A 12,681-nucleotide genomic window follows, 5' to 3' on the forward strand; every position below is an offset into this window, starting at 1 on the left:
CATCTTGTAGTCAAATAATTTTTAGAATAAAGCTGCAGTAATTTTCCAGACCATTTCATCTTTGGTTTCTCAAGCACGTTCCCAGTGCTGTAGCATCTATATTGTAAGTAGTAATACAGAAAATTAGTTTGTAAAATTCATTCATGGAAATTATGCCCTAATAACATTTCTTTTGTCCAGCGGCACAAGACCTAAATACAGTAACAGAGTTGCTTTTCAATATTGAAAGTGGTGCTGAAAACATCCTGCTTTGACAGATAATCCAGCTTTTGCCCGCTTATCTAAGAAAGAGTATTTTAGTCTGCGATTTAGCATGGAGCCCCAGAAGTGAACCTCTCTGGAGCCAAGTGGCGCCCGGGAAACATACAGCAGGCGTCCCAGTGCCGGTAACAGCAACCAGGTGCTAGAACAGCCGTGCAGGACGGGGCCTTCGCCCCGGGAGCGGAGCCAGAGGGCCAGGGGGAGGCAGCCAGCCAGGAAAATAGATCTGACTTCGAACACACGTCTCCCTTTTACCAGCAAGCCGCAGGGCTCCTTCCCGGAGCCGGCACGGGTAACGGGCAACGGGCAGCGCCCGGCGCCGCCGCCCCGCGGACCCACGCGCCGATGGCGGGGCAGCACGCGGACCCCCGGGCCAGGGGCACGCGCAGCCGGGAGGCGCGCCCGTCGCCACCCCAGCGCCCCCCGCCACCCCAGCGCCCCCGCCACGGCCGGGCCCCGCGCCCGCCGCCCCACTCACCAGAAGAGGATGCGCAGGATGTTGGCGACCAGCAGCACCAGGCAGACGTAGGTGGAGAAGCCCTCGGCGTTCTGCGTGCGGCGGATGTCCCGGTACTGCGGGACGTAGGGCACCACGCCGCCGAACACCATGGCCCCCGCCGCGCCCCACGCCACCAGCTGCCGCGCGGGGCCCAGCAGCCACTCCAGCCCCGCCACCTCCATGGCGCGGCCGCGGCGGGCAGCGCTCCGGCGGCCTCAGCCCCGCGCGGCGCCCCGGCCGGAACGCGGCACCATGGCTGCGGCCTGTCCCGCGGGGCCGGCGCCTGCTGGGAGGGACGGGACGGAGCGTCAGGCGGGGCCCGCCCCTGGGCCGCCGCCCTGCGCCGCCGCCCTGCGCCGGGCGGGCCGGGGGCCGCCGCCGGCACCACGGGGGCTGCCCGCAGCGGGGACCGCGGCTCTGGCACGGCGCGGGGGCGGCAGACACCGCTGAGGGGAGCGGCGGCTGGGCGGCGGCCCGAGGGGCGGGGGCGCTGCTCCTCCGCCCGCCGGGCCGTTTCCCTGAGGGGGCCCCGTCCGTCCGTCCCTCCCTCCCTGCCCGCCTGCCTCTCGCACAGCCAGCCCGCCCGCCGGCCGGCCGCTCCCCGCCGGCCCACCTGCCCGCGGAGCTCCGCCCGCCGCCATCCTCCGCCCGCCGCCACTCCGCCACTGAGGGCCCGGCCCGGCGGCGGCGGAGCCGGGCGGCCCGTGACGTCACCATGAGCAGCCAATGAGCGACGGGGCCGCTCCGCCGATTCCCGCGGGGGCGAAGCCAAACGGGACGGGGGCGGAGCCAGACCGGGGGCGGTGGGTAGGGGGACACAGACCGGCGCGGGGCAGGCCCTGACCGGCGGCGTCAGGCGCCTTGTTTTGCCGAGCATCGCCGCACCCTCTGATCGCTCCGCGTCCTCGTGTCAGACGCCGTTTGCCAGGCGCACTTGGAACGCGCCCGCAAGGCTCCTGCTGGGAGCGCGGCGAGGCGCCACCGGCGGCGGAGGCGGCAGAGCCCGTCCCGCACGGCCCCGTGCCACAGCCGGGGCGGGCCGGCCGCCGCTGGGGACGGCTGCAACCCTCAGCGCACTGCGAAGGGCCGTTGCTTCAGGCAGGCACGAGCTTTTTCTCCCAACAGAAGCAGCCCAAGAACGGGGTTCCCACAGCCCCGGGCTCTGCACTGCTGCCGTCGCTCACCCATTCAAACCCCCCTGTCAGAGCAGGTACCGCTTACTGCATGCCTGCTGTTCCCCAGGGGTATTCCCCATATTTGCCCAAATCCACCCATGTCTTCTGCAGCTGCGGTGTTTTCCACTAATCCAAGGTGAATTTAAACCGCTCGTACCAGAAAAACACTCTTGCTGCCTTCTCGGGGCAAACTCCCTGGAGCTGCAAGGAAGCGTGAGCACGGCTGCAGGTGGCTCGCAGGGAGCTTTGGCCATGGCCCTTCCCAGCTTCTCGAAAAGCAAAATTTGTGTCTTCAAACAAACCGTTCCCTCCCTCACCCAGCTCCCAAGCCCCTCCAGCCACAGAAAATCCCCTCGCTGTCACACACCACGCCACGTACTGCATCTAATTCCTGTGTGGGGATCACGCACTGTGCCTCGGCCCACGAGGCTCCTGGAAGGGACCCACACAGGGTGTGGGGTGGGAACACGGGGCCGGACCATGTCCCTGCACCACGGCACAGCCCCTGAGCGGCTGCCACAGCCTCACCTGCTGCACGGCAGCTTCATCCTGAAGGGTCACCATGCACTGACACCAGTGCAAGGAGCAAGGCTGCGAGGTGAGGCACACAACCCCCAGACCCCGTGTCAGGTGTGCCACCAGGGCCACGAGGCTGCAGGGACAGACCCTGCTCCCTTTCCCATAGCGGACAAACACCTCCAGCCCTCCCCAGCCTCTCGGGAGGGGAACCGCTCCATGAACGTTCCTCCATGCCCCCTCTCCAAGGGCAGCAGGAAAAAGGCTGGAGCAAAAAGCAGTGTCGGAAGTAGCATCTCAACATGCCCGGGAAACAGAGCCAGAGATTTCGGGACCATCACCCCATAACGTGGCCGGCAGCAGCCAGCCAGGTGACCGCAGGGCCACGTTAGCACAGCTCCCCCAGGGCCGAAGGGCACTGCCACGCCAGCCCCCATGGCCCGAGCACCCGCAGCAGTCCTGCTGCTGCTGCTGCCTTTACCCCAGGCGGAACCCTGCCAGGGAAACGCTGCCCTGTGGTCAGGTGCAGCCACCGGGCAATACAGTGCCCGCAGAGCACCCAGAGAGCACTGTCACCCTGTCAGCAGGTGTGCTGGAGGAGCTTGCCGAAAGGGGCTGCCCCAGCAAGTCTCACAATAAGGGATTTGTGAGCAGCCAAAAAGGAACACTTTCACAGACAGCAGAGCACTTCCATCAGGGATCAGGTTTCCCAACCGCTGGAATTGCCCTTTTCTCTTCAAAGATACAGAGCCTGAAATCTGCACCGTGCACAAACGCACAAGCCTCTACTGTTCACCTCAGATGACCTGCCTATGACAGCAGCACCACAGAGCCAGACGCTGCTGACCCGGACCCCTTTTCCCCATGCCCGAAGGATCCATGTTTCACTCGCCACATCTTGCCATGCTTTGAAATAACAGCACCTTATTACTTCTACTGATGTTACCAGATGAAAGGATAGGGAAGTCTTCACCAGTACATATTCCAGTGGAACAAGCTTTCAGCAAACTACACCATGCTAGGTCAGGAGAAACAGGTAAACATCAAATAGCTTGCTTGCAAGAGCCATCAGCACCATTTAGGATTTCAGCAAATAAAAGCTGATGACCCAGCAAAGCCAGATGCTTCTCCTGCACGTTGCGTCCCTCTGAACAACGACTGCAACATGACACACAAGAAGCTTGCGACGAGAGGGGAAGACCAGGCACAACATGACACACAGACCCAACCCTGTCACCTGGGAGCAAAACCACCACAGCTGCGGTGCCAGGGCTGGCTTGTACCCAGCCCTTGTCTCGTCAGAGAAAACTCCTACAGCTGACCATGCTTCTGCTGGGGAGGGGCAAAAGCAAAACCCAAGAAACGTGCAGTGTGACTTGCATCCTGCCACCTGACCTACAGCCAGCCAAGCCGCCATGGCGGCCCAGGAATACTTGCCACCTTGTCCCCTTCCAGGACTAAATTCCCTGTTTTCTTTCTTACTACATGCAGAATATTAGGCTTTTTTTGTTTGTTTGTTTGTTTTGAGGTGCCCTCTCTCTGTCCCCACCTCCATTCCAAAGCAGCCCTGCGCCAGACATGCTTGGAGTACATGACCAGAGGATTCCTGACCCCTGGTATATAAAATCTCATTTGTCAGCAAAGAGGAGAGGGAAAGGACTTTATGTAACATCCATACACCACAAGTAATGCAATTCCTTTACCCTTCCACACCACAAGCTTTTATGGCACAGCATCGTATAGTAGTGGCATTGAAGTTGGAGCTTAGGACTATAAATGTTTAAACACACTTTTATTTCCTATGCTGCTACCCTGACTTCTCCATCCAGCGCTGGCGGGACCGGCATTTCCCCAGGATGCAGTGAGAGCAGCACTCTCTGGGTGCCACCAGCACGAAAGCGCAGCCTGAGGAGCTGACAGCACAGGCCTGCGATCCCGACACAAGCTGGAAGCAGATGGTTCCCCAGCCTCTAGGTCACCCTGCTTTTTATTTTTGTTTCACGTGCCTCATACCAAGAAGATCTATTTAAATTGAAAGTAACTGAAATCTAAGCTTTTTACTGAAAGGGAACAGCATAGAGCGTATTTAGGCATGGAAAATGAATTTCTATTGTCAAATTTTTGTTCTTGCTCCTCTCTCTAACCCCCTCGAGATCTGTTTTTGTATTCATTGCCAACACAAATTTATTGGTACCCTTTTACTAAGTGAAGTATTCTTTACTTGTTGCAGTAAATGCTTTTAAGAGCACCGGTAGCACTGGCTGGTAGCTGATTCTTGGCTAAGCCTCTGCTTTTGAAGCCAACAACAAAAAACCCAAAGCTTTTTGGCTCAGCTTCCCTTAGCACATGGATGCATGCCTAACATGGGTAACTGCTTTTAAAACATGGCTTATCTTCCATTCCCAGATTTCAGACCCTAGAAATGTGTAACAGCCCAACTCAGGCAAACTGAGCCCTCTGAGGCGGGAGAGGACAGCGGGGCAAAGCTGCTCTGTTCCAACAAGCTCATTGTTAAACAACATCTTTTGGTCTTGCTCTTTGTCTTTTCTGTTCTTAGGTTTTCTGAACTTTGGAACTTTTCCACAACCAATTTTGGCTTTACAGACACTTCAATGTTTATTCCATAAACCCAGCTGTGGACTACTGGCCTAGCGCAGCTCAGGGTCTGAACGGGGAGGGCCCTTCGGGTCAGCTGCGGTCGCCACAGCATAAGCAGACCAGACCTTTGGAGGGGGAATGCAGGGTCAAATATTCCCTTCGGTCTCCTTCATGCTTTTAATTGCCCTTTCTCCCTTGCTGTGCTGGCTGGATACCACGTCCTTTTCTGACCCCACTGACCTGCCTCGCAAACAGGAGAAGCTATTTGCAAAAAGCCTTTACCAAGTTGCGCTTGGCTTCAGCTGAACTCTAACCCAGCCATTGCTAAAATGTGGCACTACGAAGATTTAGGGCGATTCTGGCGAACTTGCTAGCTGTATAGCGCTTGCTCCTCCACATTTCCAGCTGTTTCTTCACCCCTGCAAACCCTTCACCGCAGGACTCCATGACTTTGTAAGTGGACAGCCCACTTTGATTGCCCCCAGGGCAAACCTCTGCTCCCCAGAGGGAAGCCTACCTAGCTGCCCAGCAGGAAGGGGAGCCATGCCTGTTCTCATGAGCCAAAATGCAAATACCAGCTCTACTATCTAGCCCTAAGGGGCACGAGGTTTATTAGCAACAAACAAACAGGCAAGAACCAACAATTGTTTCTTATTATTTACACAACAGAACAAAAAAGCTGTGTGGTCGCAGCTAGCAGCTATGTACAAACTCAAAGCCTATCTATACAAATATTATTGTTCAAATTCGTTTATCTAGAGGCTTTCAGAGTAGCAACACTGCTGGAGCACTCAAGCTCTGTAAAACTTGCTGGATTTTTCTTTCTGCAAGGCAGAAGGCGAAGAGGACCATCCGCAAGAGTGGAGAGACAAGGATGCACAGAGGAGAGGCCGCCAGTACAGGAGGCAGGCGGACACGTGGAGGGGTGCTTTGATGCTGGAGTCTCACCACAGAGATTGACACCCCTTCCCAAAGAAGGTGGGAAAGGTCAAGAAGGAAAACAAATTTATTCAGAAAGATTCTAAGTAGTTGGCTTAAAGCAGATAATCTTTCCAGCCTTTGAGGTCACTCCTAACTCAGGTGAAAAACTTTTTGCAGGTGAGGGCACTGGTACACGTGGCAAACCTGCAGGGCCATAGCCTTCCCTCGTGTGTTACTGAGCAGGGATACTCTGCTAACCATAGAGGCACAGAAAACTGAAAACTTCTTCATTTATGTTAGGCGCCGCAGGACCCCGAGGCAGTGCACGATGCCTGCCTGTGCTGCACACCCTGCCTCTTCTGCCATTCTAGTGCAAAGAGCTTCAATGCCCACGGTGGTTTTACTGCCCTGTATTGCAGAAGTCATCACAGGGGGAACAGGAAACAAACAAACAAAAGAAAACAAACCAACCCACTCAAAACCCCAGAAAAACAACACACCCCCCCAAACACCAAAACTAACCAACAACAAAAAAAACCCCAAACCAAAAGAAAACCTCAAACCAAATGAATACCAAACAAAACACACAAACAAACAAACAAAAAAACCTGGAAAAAAACCCCAAACCAACTAACCAACAAAAAACCACACCAAGCCGAAACAAAAAAAAAAACCAAACAAGCGAAAGGAAAACCCAAACCAAAAGTAAATCAAAACAATAAAAAAAAGAGAAACAACAACAAATCAAACAAGAAACAAAAAGAAAACCAACCCACCCACCCAAGCACCCGGCGGGGCGGCTCTGGGCCCGCCGGCACGGGCACCCCCCGGAGCGCCGCCGCTTCCCCTTCGCTGCTCGGGAAACCCCAGCGCGATCTGCCGGCGGTGGCACCGGCCCGCGGGCAGCTGCTCCCGGCGGGGCACCCCCTCAGCCCCTCCTGCCCCCCCCGGGCCCGCCCTGCCCCCCCCGCGGGCGGGCTGCTCACAGCCGCCGCGCTGCCCTGCGAGCCGCTGCGGGCGGGGGGCGCAGATGGGGCCGGGGGGGCCGCTAGTGGCGCCCGCAGGAGCCGCCCCGTCCGTGGAGTTTCCCCAGTTCCCGGGGCCGCCCGCCGGGAGGGGCTGCGGTACCGCAAGGGGCAGCCCCCCGCCTCGCCCCGGGAAGGGGGTCCCGCAGGGCAGCCCCCCCCCTCACCCCGCCGGCCGCTGCAGACACGAGGAACCGGCGCCCGAGCTGCTGCGGGGTCGCCTCGGGATAACGCAGCCTCCCGCGCGCTTCGTCTGGCGCTAAACGGGACTGGCTGAGACGTCTGGAAGAAAGCGCTTTTTTTCCCCCTCACAGAAGAAAAAAAACCCTACAAAATTTTAGTATTCTTATTTATAAGTAAGTTATCTTTAACTTTTTCCTGGAAGAAATGGGCGAGGGCATTGAGAAGCGCGTTGCTGACCTGACGACAGAAGCTGGGACAGAAAACATCGACAAAGAGTTGAAAGTAAAGAAACTGAATTTTCACTGTATTTTATACATTTTATATACATATATTAGTTTTGAACTACAGGCAGCACCTAGCATGAAAATGGTTAACATGTTTATCACCCCTGCATTTACTTGGATTTTGAAGTATACTGAGATTTAAAAAAAAAAAAAAAAAGAAAATTACCTTGGATTTCTTTTTGCCAAAAGCCAAAGAATGCTACTGCTTTTTCAAAACTAGTTTGCTGCACATGCCCCAGCTTGTGCCACACGCAAGGGGTAGCGCAGACTAATCCTGCAAACATAAACTGATGCTGTAAATTCATAATAAAATGTGTGTGGTTTAAAGTGCTCCTGCCCCCCATTCCTGAGCCTCAAGCATGCCAGCCTGGCTGACCGAGGATTCTTGCTGCTGTAAATTCATGTGCATCTGCTTGTGAACCTGCTCCAGCTTCCCAACACAGCTCTGAGCACAGCCCCGGTTTGCTCTCGCAGCAGCGGGATGGGAAGCTGACCGCAGCGCCGCGCTCCAACGCTCCGCACTATGAAGTCACGCACAGTGCAGCACCGCATGCTGCCGTCACGCTGCGGTCTGCTGTCAACGCCAGCCCCTCGTCGGGGTTCTTAGTATTTAGGAGACACTGTCGCTTCCGTGTTCTGTGGTGCGAGTGATGGCATCTTGCTGTTGTCGCACGCTTTCCTGGCTCAAACTGAGACATGTCAGCTACTCTTGTCGTTTAGAGACCACTTACCCAGCGAAATGCAGGAACACCTGTAAATATACTGAAGCAATTTAGGCATCTATTTGTTAATGATGCCTTTTTTGTGATAAGCTGTGAAATGATCTTCACAAAGACAGGAAAGATATTGCAATGGTCTTCATGAAATACACAAAAATGTATTTAACTGTATAGAGATCTTCCTATTTTTATCCTGAATCACATTCATGAATAATTAAACCACTGACCTACTTACTGTGTTTTTGCAGCACCAAAATGAGGATGTGATCAAGACAAAGAGAGAACAGCACCATGCTGAATCTGGGAGCTCCCAATCAGTGTCACTAGTCACAAAAAGCATTAGTGAAAACAAACATGCTTGCATGTCACCACACAGTAGAATCTCACTTGCTTTTTCTTTTTTAAACCATTGCCCCAGGAAAAAAGTAGAAAGCTGGTTTTATTCATCTACATGGGACACTATTTCCTGTAACTGGGAAGGAACTGCTAGCTTCAGGGAAGGCAACACTGCTACTTTGGATACAAAACTATATCCTATAGAGTGAACTTCACCCATTCACAAACTTGTTCAATGTATAAAAATGTCTTTCATCGATTTTAATATTAAACTTTCCGTCATATTTCTCTGTGGCTTTTTTAACATGAGCATTCTCAGAATAACAAGATCCTTCTATGACAAAACTTTTCCATTTGCATGTGCTATTTTGATGCTTCTTTAAATGTTTTACAATACAAAATACACCTTATTTGATGTTACTACAAAGGTACCTTGGCAAAACTTCACTGGCCCACTGAATACAAACTCTTCTGCACCAGAAGTGGCAGCACTTGCACAGGTTACAGCTATTCAGTTATTACTCTTTTCACAAGCCCACCCGAAGCTGTGCACACTTGTGCAGGTCTCATCATCCATGTATGCACCCTGTGCCAATTTCAGTTCTTTATTGTTAGCCATTTTGATAAAAGAGCCTATTTTAAAGACTTTTGAGTTAGATAAGGAATTCTAGTTATGAAACATGTCCTAAACAAGACATGGTAGAGCCTAAGAAAACAGGACATTTGCACCAACTTTGAAGGTTCTTATACACCAAAGCTCTGGCGCTTTTCACAGAAAAGATTCTGTTTGAAACTTAATGGGAACCTCTTAAAACAGAGGCAGCAAGTGAAGCATTACCAGGCAAATACCTCATCTAAGGAAGAATAAATATGCTTTTTAAAAACTTTGACAAGTGTCAATACTTAGCATCTATTACAAGTCTTTATTAATAAGTCATTCTAATCAATGCTTTACTCAGTGCAGATCTGCCTGCAGCGTCAAACTGTGGGGAGAAGCTGACAGGCTGAAGGGCGAGCTGGAGACAACAGGCCAACAGGAAGAATGGGCGCCCTGTAGTTCGAAGGCAATGCCAAACCTTGCTGTAAGCCAGGGTAAGCTCGTGCTGCGGGGCAGCTCTGAGGGGCTGGCAGGCACACAGCTTTGCAGGAAAAGGGTGGAATCTCTGGCGGGCAAGTGGAACCCGTCAGCGAGGTGTCCTGGCAACAAGGCTCAGCTACAGCCTGGTCACTGTCAGCACAAGTAGGGCCAGCAGGTCATTCCCCTCTGGGAATACTGTGTCAATTTCGCTGCTCCCCAGTTCAAGAAAACCTTGTTACAAGGGAGTTAAAACAGAGAGCCACCAAAATATGCTGGAGTCCAAAGCATACAAGGGTTAGACAGAATTCTGTTAGTTCAGCCTTAAGAAAAGACTTACGGCTTCTTGCTGGCAACCACCACCCCGTGGCAGAACATGGGCAACAGGCTCTTGTGGGAGGTGTTTTACACAAGAGCATTGGACACAAGCTGGAACACAGGAAACCCCAGCCAAGTGCAAGGAACACTTTTTTCAACTACGAAGATGCTCACACAACAGAACAGGCTTTTCAGATAGGCTGAGGAATCTCCATCCTTAGAGATACTCAACACTAGACACAGTCCTGGGCAACGTGAGCAAGTGGGAACCACTTTCACTGGGAGGTTGGTGGTCCCTTCCAACATAAATGATTCCATAATTAACAACCACTGAAAAGCAGATTAACTTAAGCAAAAATTGGGATTCTGTGTTTTACTTCCTTGACTCATTCCAAATCCTCTAAAACACACCTAATGGTAAAAAAGCATATTCTACTTTGTCTTACGACAAACTGGACCAAAAGTAGTTACCTCCTTTCTGCATAGTCTGGCTTGTTTCTTCTTACTCCTTTAAATAAGCATGTAACAGTAAAAAAACCCCACAAACCCAAAACAAAATGAAGAAAAAACCACCACCAACCAAAAACCAACCACCCACACAACACCAGCTCTATTACCACAAAAACTGTCAGAAATGCAAATGGAAACTTCAAAAAGCTATGCCACAGTGGAATTCAACCCAAGCCTCATGAGAACGCATGCATTTTAGTATATGCCATTAGACAAACGAGGTCAAATGACTGTAGCCAGCTCCAAAACTGCAATTACCCTTTGGCACTGCAGAATCTAAAGGGCTTCAAACTGACTGCTGTACGCCTCATCACCAGGAAATAGTGCATCACCACAAGCCAAGATGATTGGGGGTGGGGGTGTGTAGGTGCGTGCACAAGGTCATAGAAGATGTTTTCCCTCAATTTAACTAAAAGCTCATTCTCTTGAGTTTTGCTAGGTATTAACAAATGCAACTTGAAGTTTTTAGTGGATACAGATGACGAAGATACTATGCAAGGAAATCCTGACAGAAGCGATAAGCCTTTACTTCCAACACTATGCCTTTGCATACATTATATTTGTTTTCATTCTCAAATTTAATCAGCTAATGTGGAACAAAGGCTGCAGAAGCACGGCCTTAGAATCTCTGAAGATCTGCAATCCAGGCCTGGTATTAGAATAGGCCTGTGATCAGAATTGTACTGAGGTTGCTGTGCTGAAGTTAACAAGAAAGGCAGCCTTGAGCTATTCTTCAATCCTGAGACCAAGTAATTATGTTGTGCCAACAGGCCGTGGCTGTAACAAGCTACAGCTGCTGGGAAAGCAGGTGCAGGGCCAAGCAAGATAGGGACCGGTATGGGAAAATAGGGAGTAACAAACTACAAGGCTGAAGCACAGCAACACAATTAGCTACATGGATAGAATGCTTATTTTAGTCATGATAATTAGGGGTGTGAGAACCGCGCGCGTTTAGAGACTACTAACCAATTATATTTCTGCTTTACAAATATGCATGCATATCGGTTCTATGTAAGTAGTGTTAGAAACTATTTAATAAAGTTGAGCAAGATGCATAACTCATATTGAGCATCTTCTTGACTCCGGAGAAGGTGTTGGGTTTAACAGCTCGGTCGCAGATTTTTTAATGGGCACAATTGTGCCTTTTGCAGACAGAGCACCGAGACTAAACAACCGGGAAGACTGCGACTCGGAATCCTGACCGAGGAGGTCTGAGGCAGCCACAGCCATTTTTTTTTTTCCCCGCAACCAGGGATCGTAAATGGTTTATGACCTCCCGGCAGGCAGTCCCCAAGTCCTTGGCCGACTTGCTGCCGCTAAGGATCGCATCGCAAAGGGAATCCCCGACCTCTCGCCACTCAGTCACACTAAACAGCAATTGCGGATCTTTTAAGTGTCCATGTTCAGCCGCCCACCTACAGAGCTCATGGAGCTTCTTAGTGCTCACGCTAGCCTCTCACTTAGCAAGAATATCAGTTAATAGCGTGAGTGCCGCTTCCCTTTCCATTACCGAGGGAAAAACGGTCTTAGGGGTGCAGGTCCGCGCATGATGTCAATGCCAGATTCAGACGCCTTTACTCCTTAGGGACATCTTCCTGCTCGAACTCTTCACAGTGACTCCCAACTTTGCAAAGCCCACCGTCGTGATGCAAAGGCAGAGTTTTCCCAGCAATTACCAGCTTTCCCGTCATTCGGGCGCCAATTGTTGGAAGAAGGGCTCACCGGAGTCAAGAAGATGCTCAACATGAGTTATGCATCTTGCTCAACTTTATTAGTTTCTAACACTACTTATATAGAACCGATACACATGCATATTCATAAAGCAGAAATATAATTGGTTAGTAGTCTCTCAACGCGTGCAGTTCTCACACCCCTAATTATCATGACTAAAATAAGCATTCTATCCATGTAGCTAATTGTGTTGCTGTGCTTCAGCCTTGTAGTTTGTTACTCCCTATATTCCCATACCGGTCCCTATCTTGCTTGGCCCTGCACCTGCTTTCCCAGCAGCTGTAGCTTGTTACAGCCACGGCCTGTTGGCACAACATAATTACTTGGTCTCAGGATTCAAGAATAGCTCAAGGCTACCTTTCTTGTTAACTTCAGCACAGCAACTTCAGTACAATTCTGATTACAGGCCTATTCTAATACCAGGCCTGGATTGTGCAATCTTCAGAGATTCTAAGGCCATGCTTCTGCAGCCATTCTTCTACAAGCTAAAGGAAATTAAGGTAAGTGGAACTCACTTTATTCTTTTAAAA

At 51.6% G+C, this 12,681-nt stretch overlaps 1 protein-coding gene and 1 long non-coding RNA gene across 4 annotated transcripts in view; both read right to left on the reverse strand.

The window, feature by feature from the left end:
• The window catches only part of SLC66A2 (solute carrier family 66 member 2), a 62,942-nt gene extending 61,612 nt beyond the window's left edge, over nucleotides 1–1,330 (reverse strand). Inside the window, exon 1 of one of the 3 annotated variants that reach the window (XR_005103183.1) lies at nucleotides 740–1,330. Coding sequence is in view for 2 of the 3 variants with exons in the window: in XM_037380280.1 (XP_037236177.1) it covers nucleotides 740–942 (203 nt within the window). In the remaining variant the exon portion in view is untranslated. The remainder of the gene's footprint in view (nucleotides 1–739) is intronic. The other 2 variants (XM_037380280.1, XM_037380281.1) reach the window with 2 other exon arrangements.
• A 6,279-nt stretch (nucleotides 1,331–7,609) lies between these two features.
• On the reverse strand, nucleotides 7,610–11,101 carry LOC119145354. Its single transcript, XR_005103398.1, has 2 exons — nucleotides 8,417–11,101; nucleotides 7,610–8,213 (listed from the first exon to the last, which is right to left on the reverse strand). It is a non-coding gene; the product is annotated as an uncharacterized LOC119145354 (long non-coding RNA).
• Nucleotides 11,102–12,681: the final 1,580 nt, after the last annotated feature.

This window comes from Falco rusticolus, chromosome 3 (genome assembly GCF_015220075.1).
Source record: "Falco rusticolus isolate bFalRus1 chromosome 3, bFalRus1.pri, whole genome shotgun sequence".
Classification (NCBI taxonomy): Eukaryota; Metazoa; Chordata; class Aves; order Falconiformes; family Falconidae; genus Falco; species Falco rusticolus.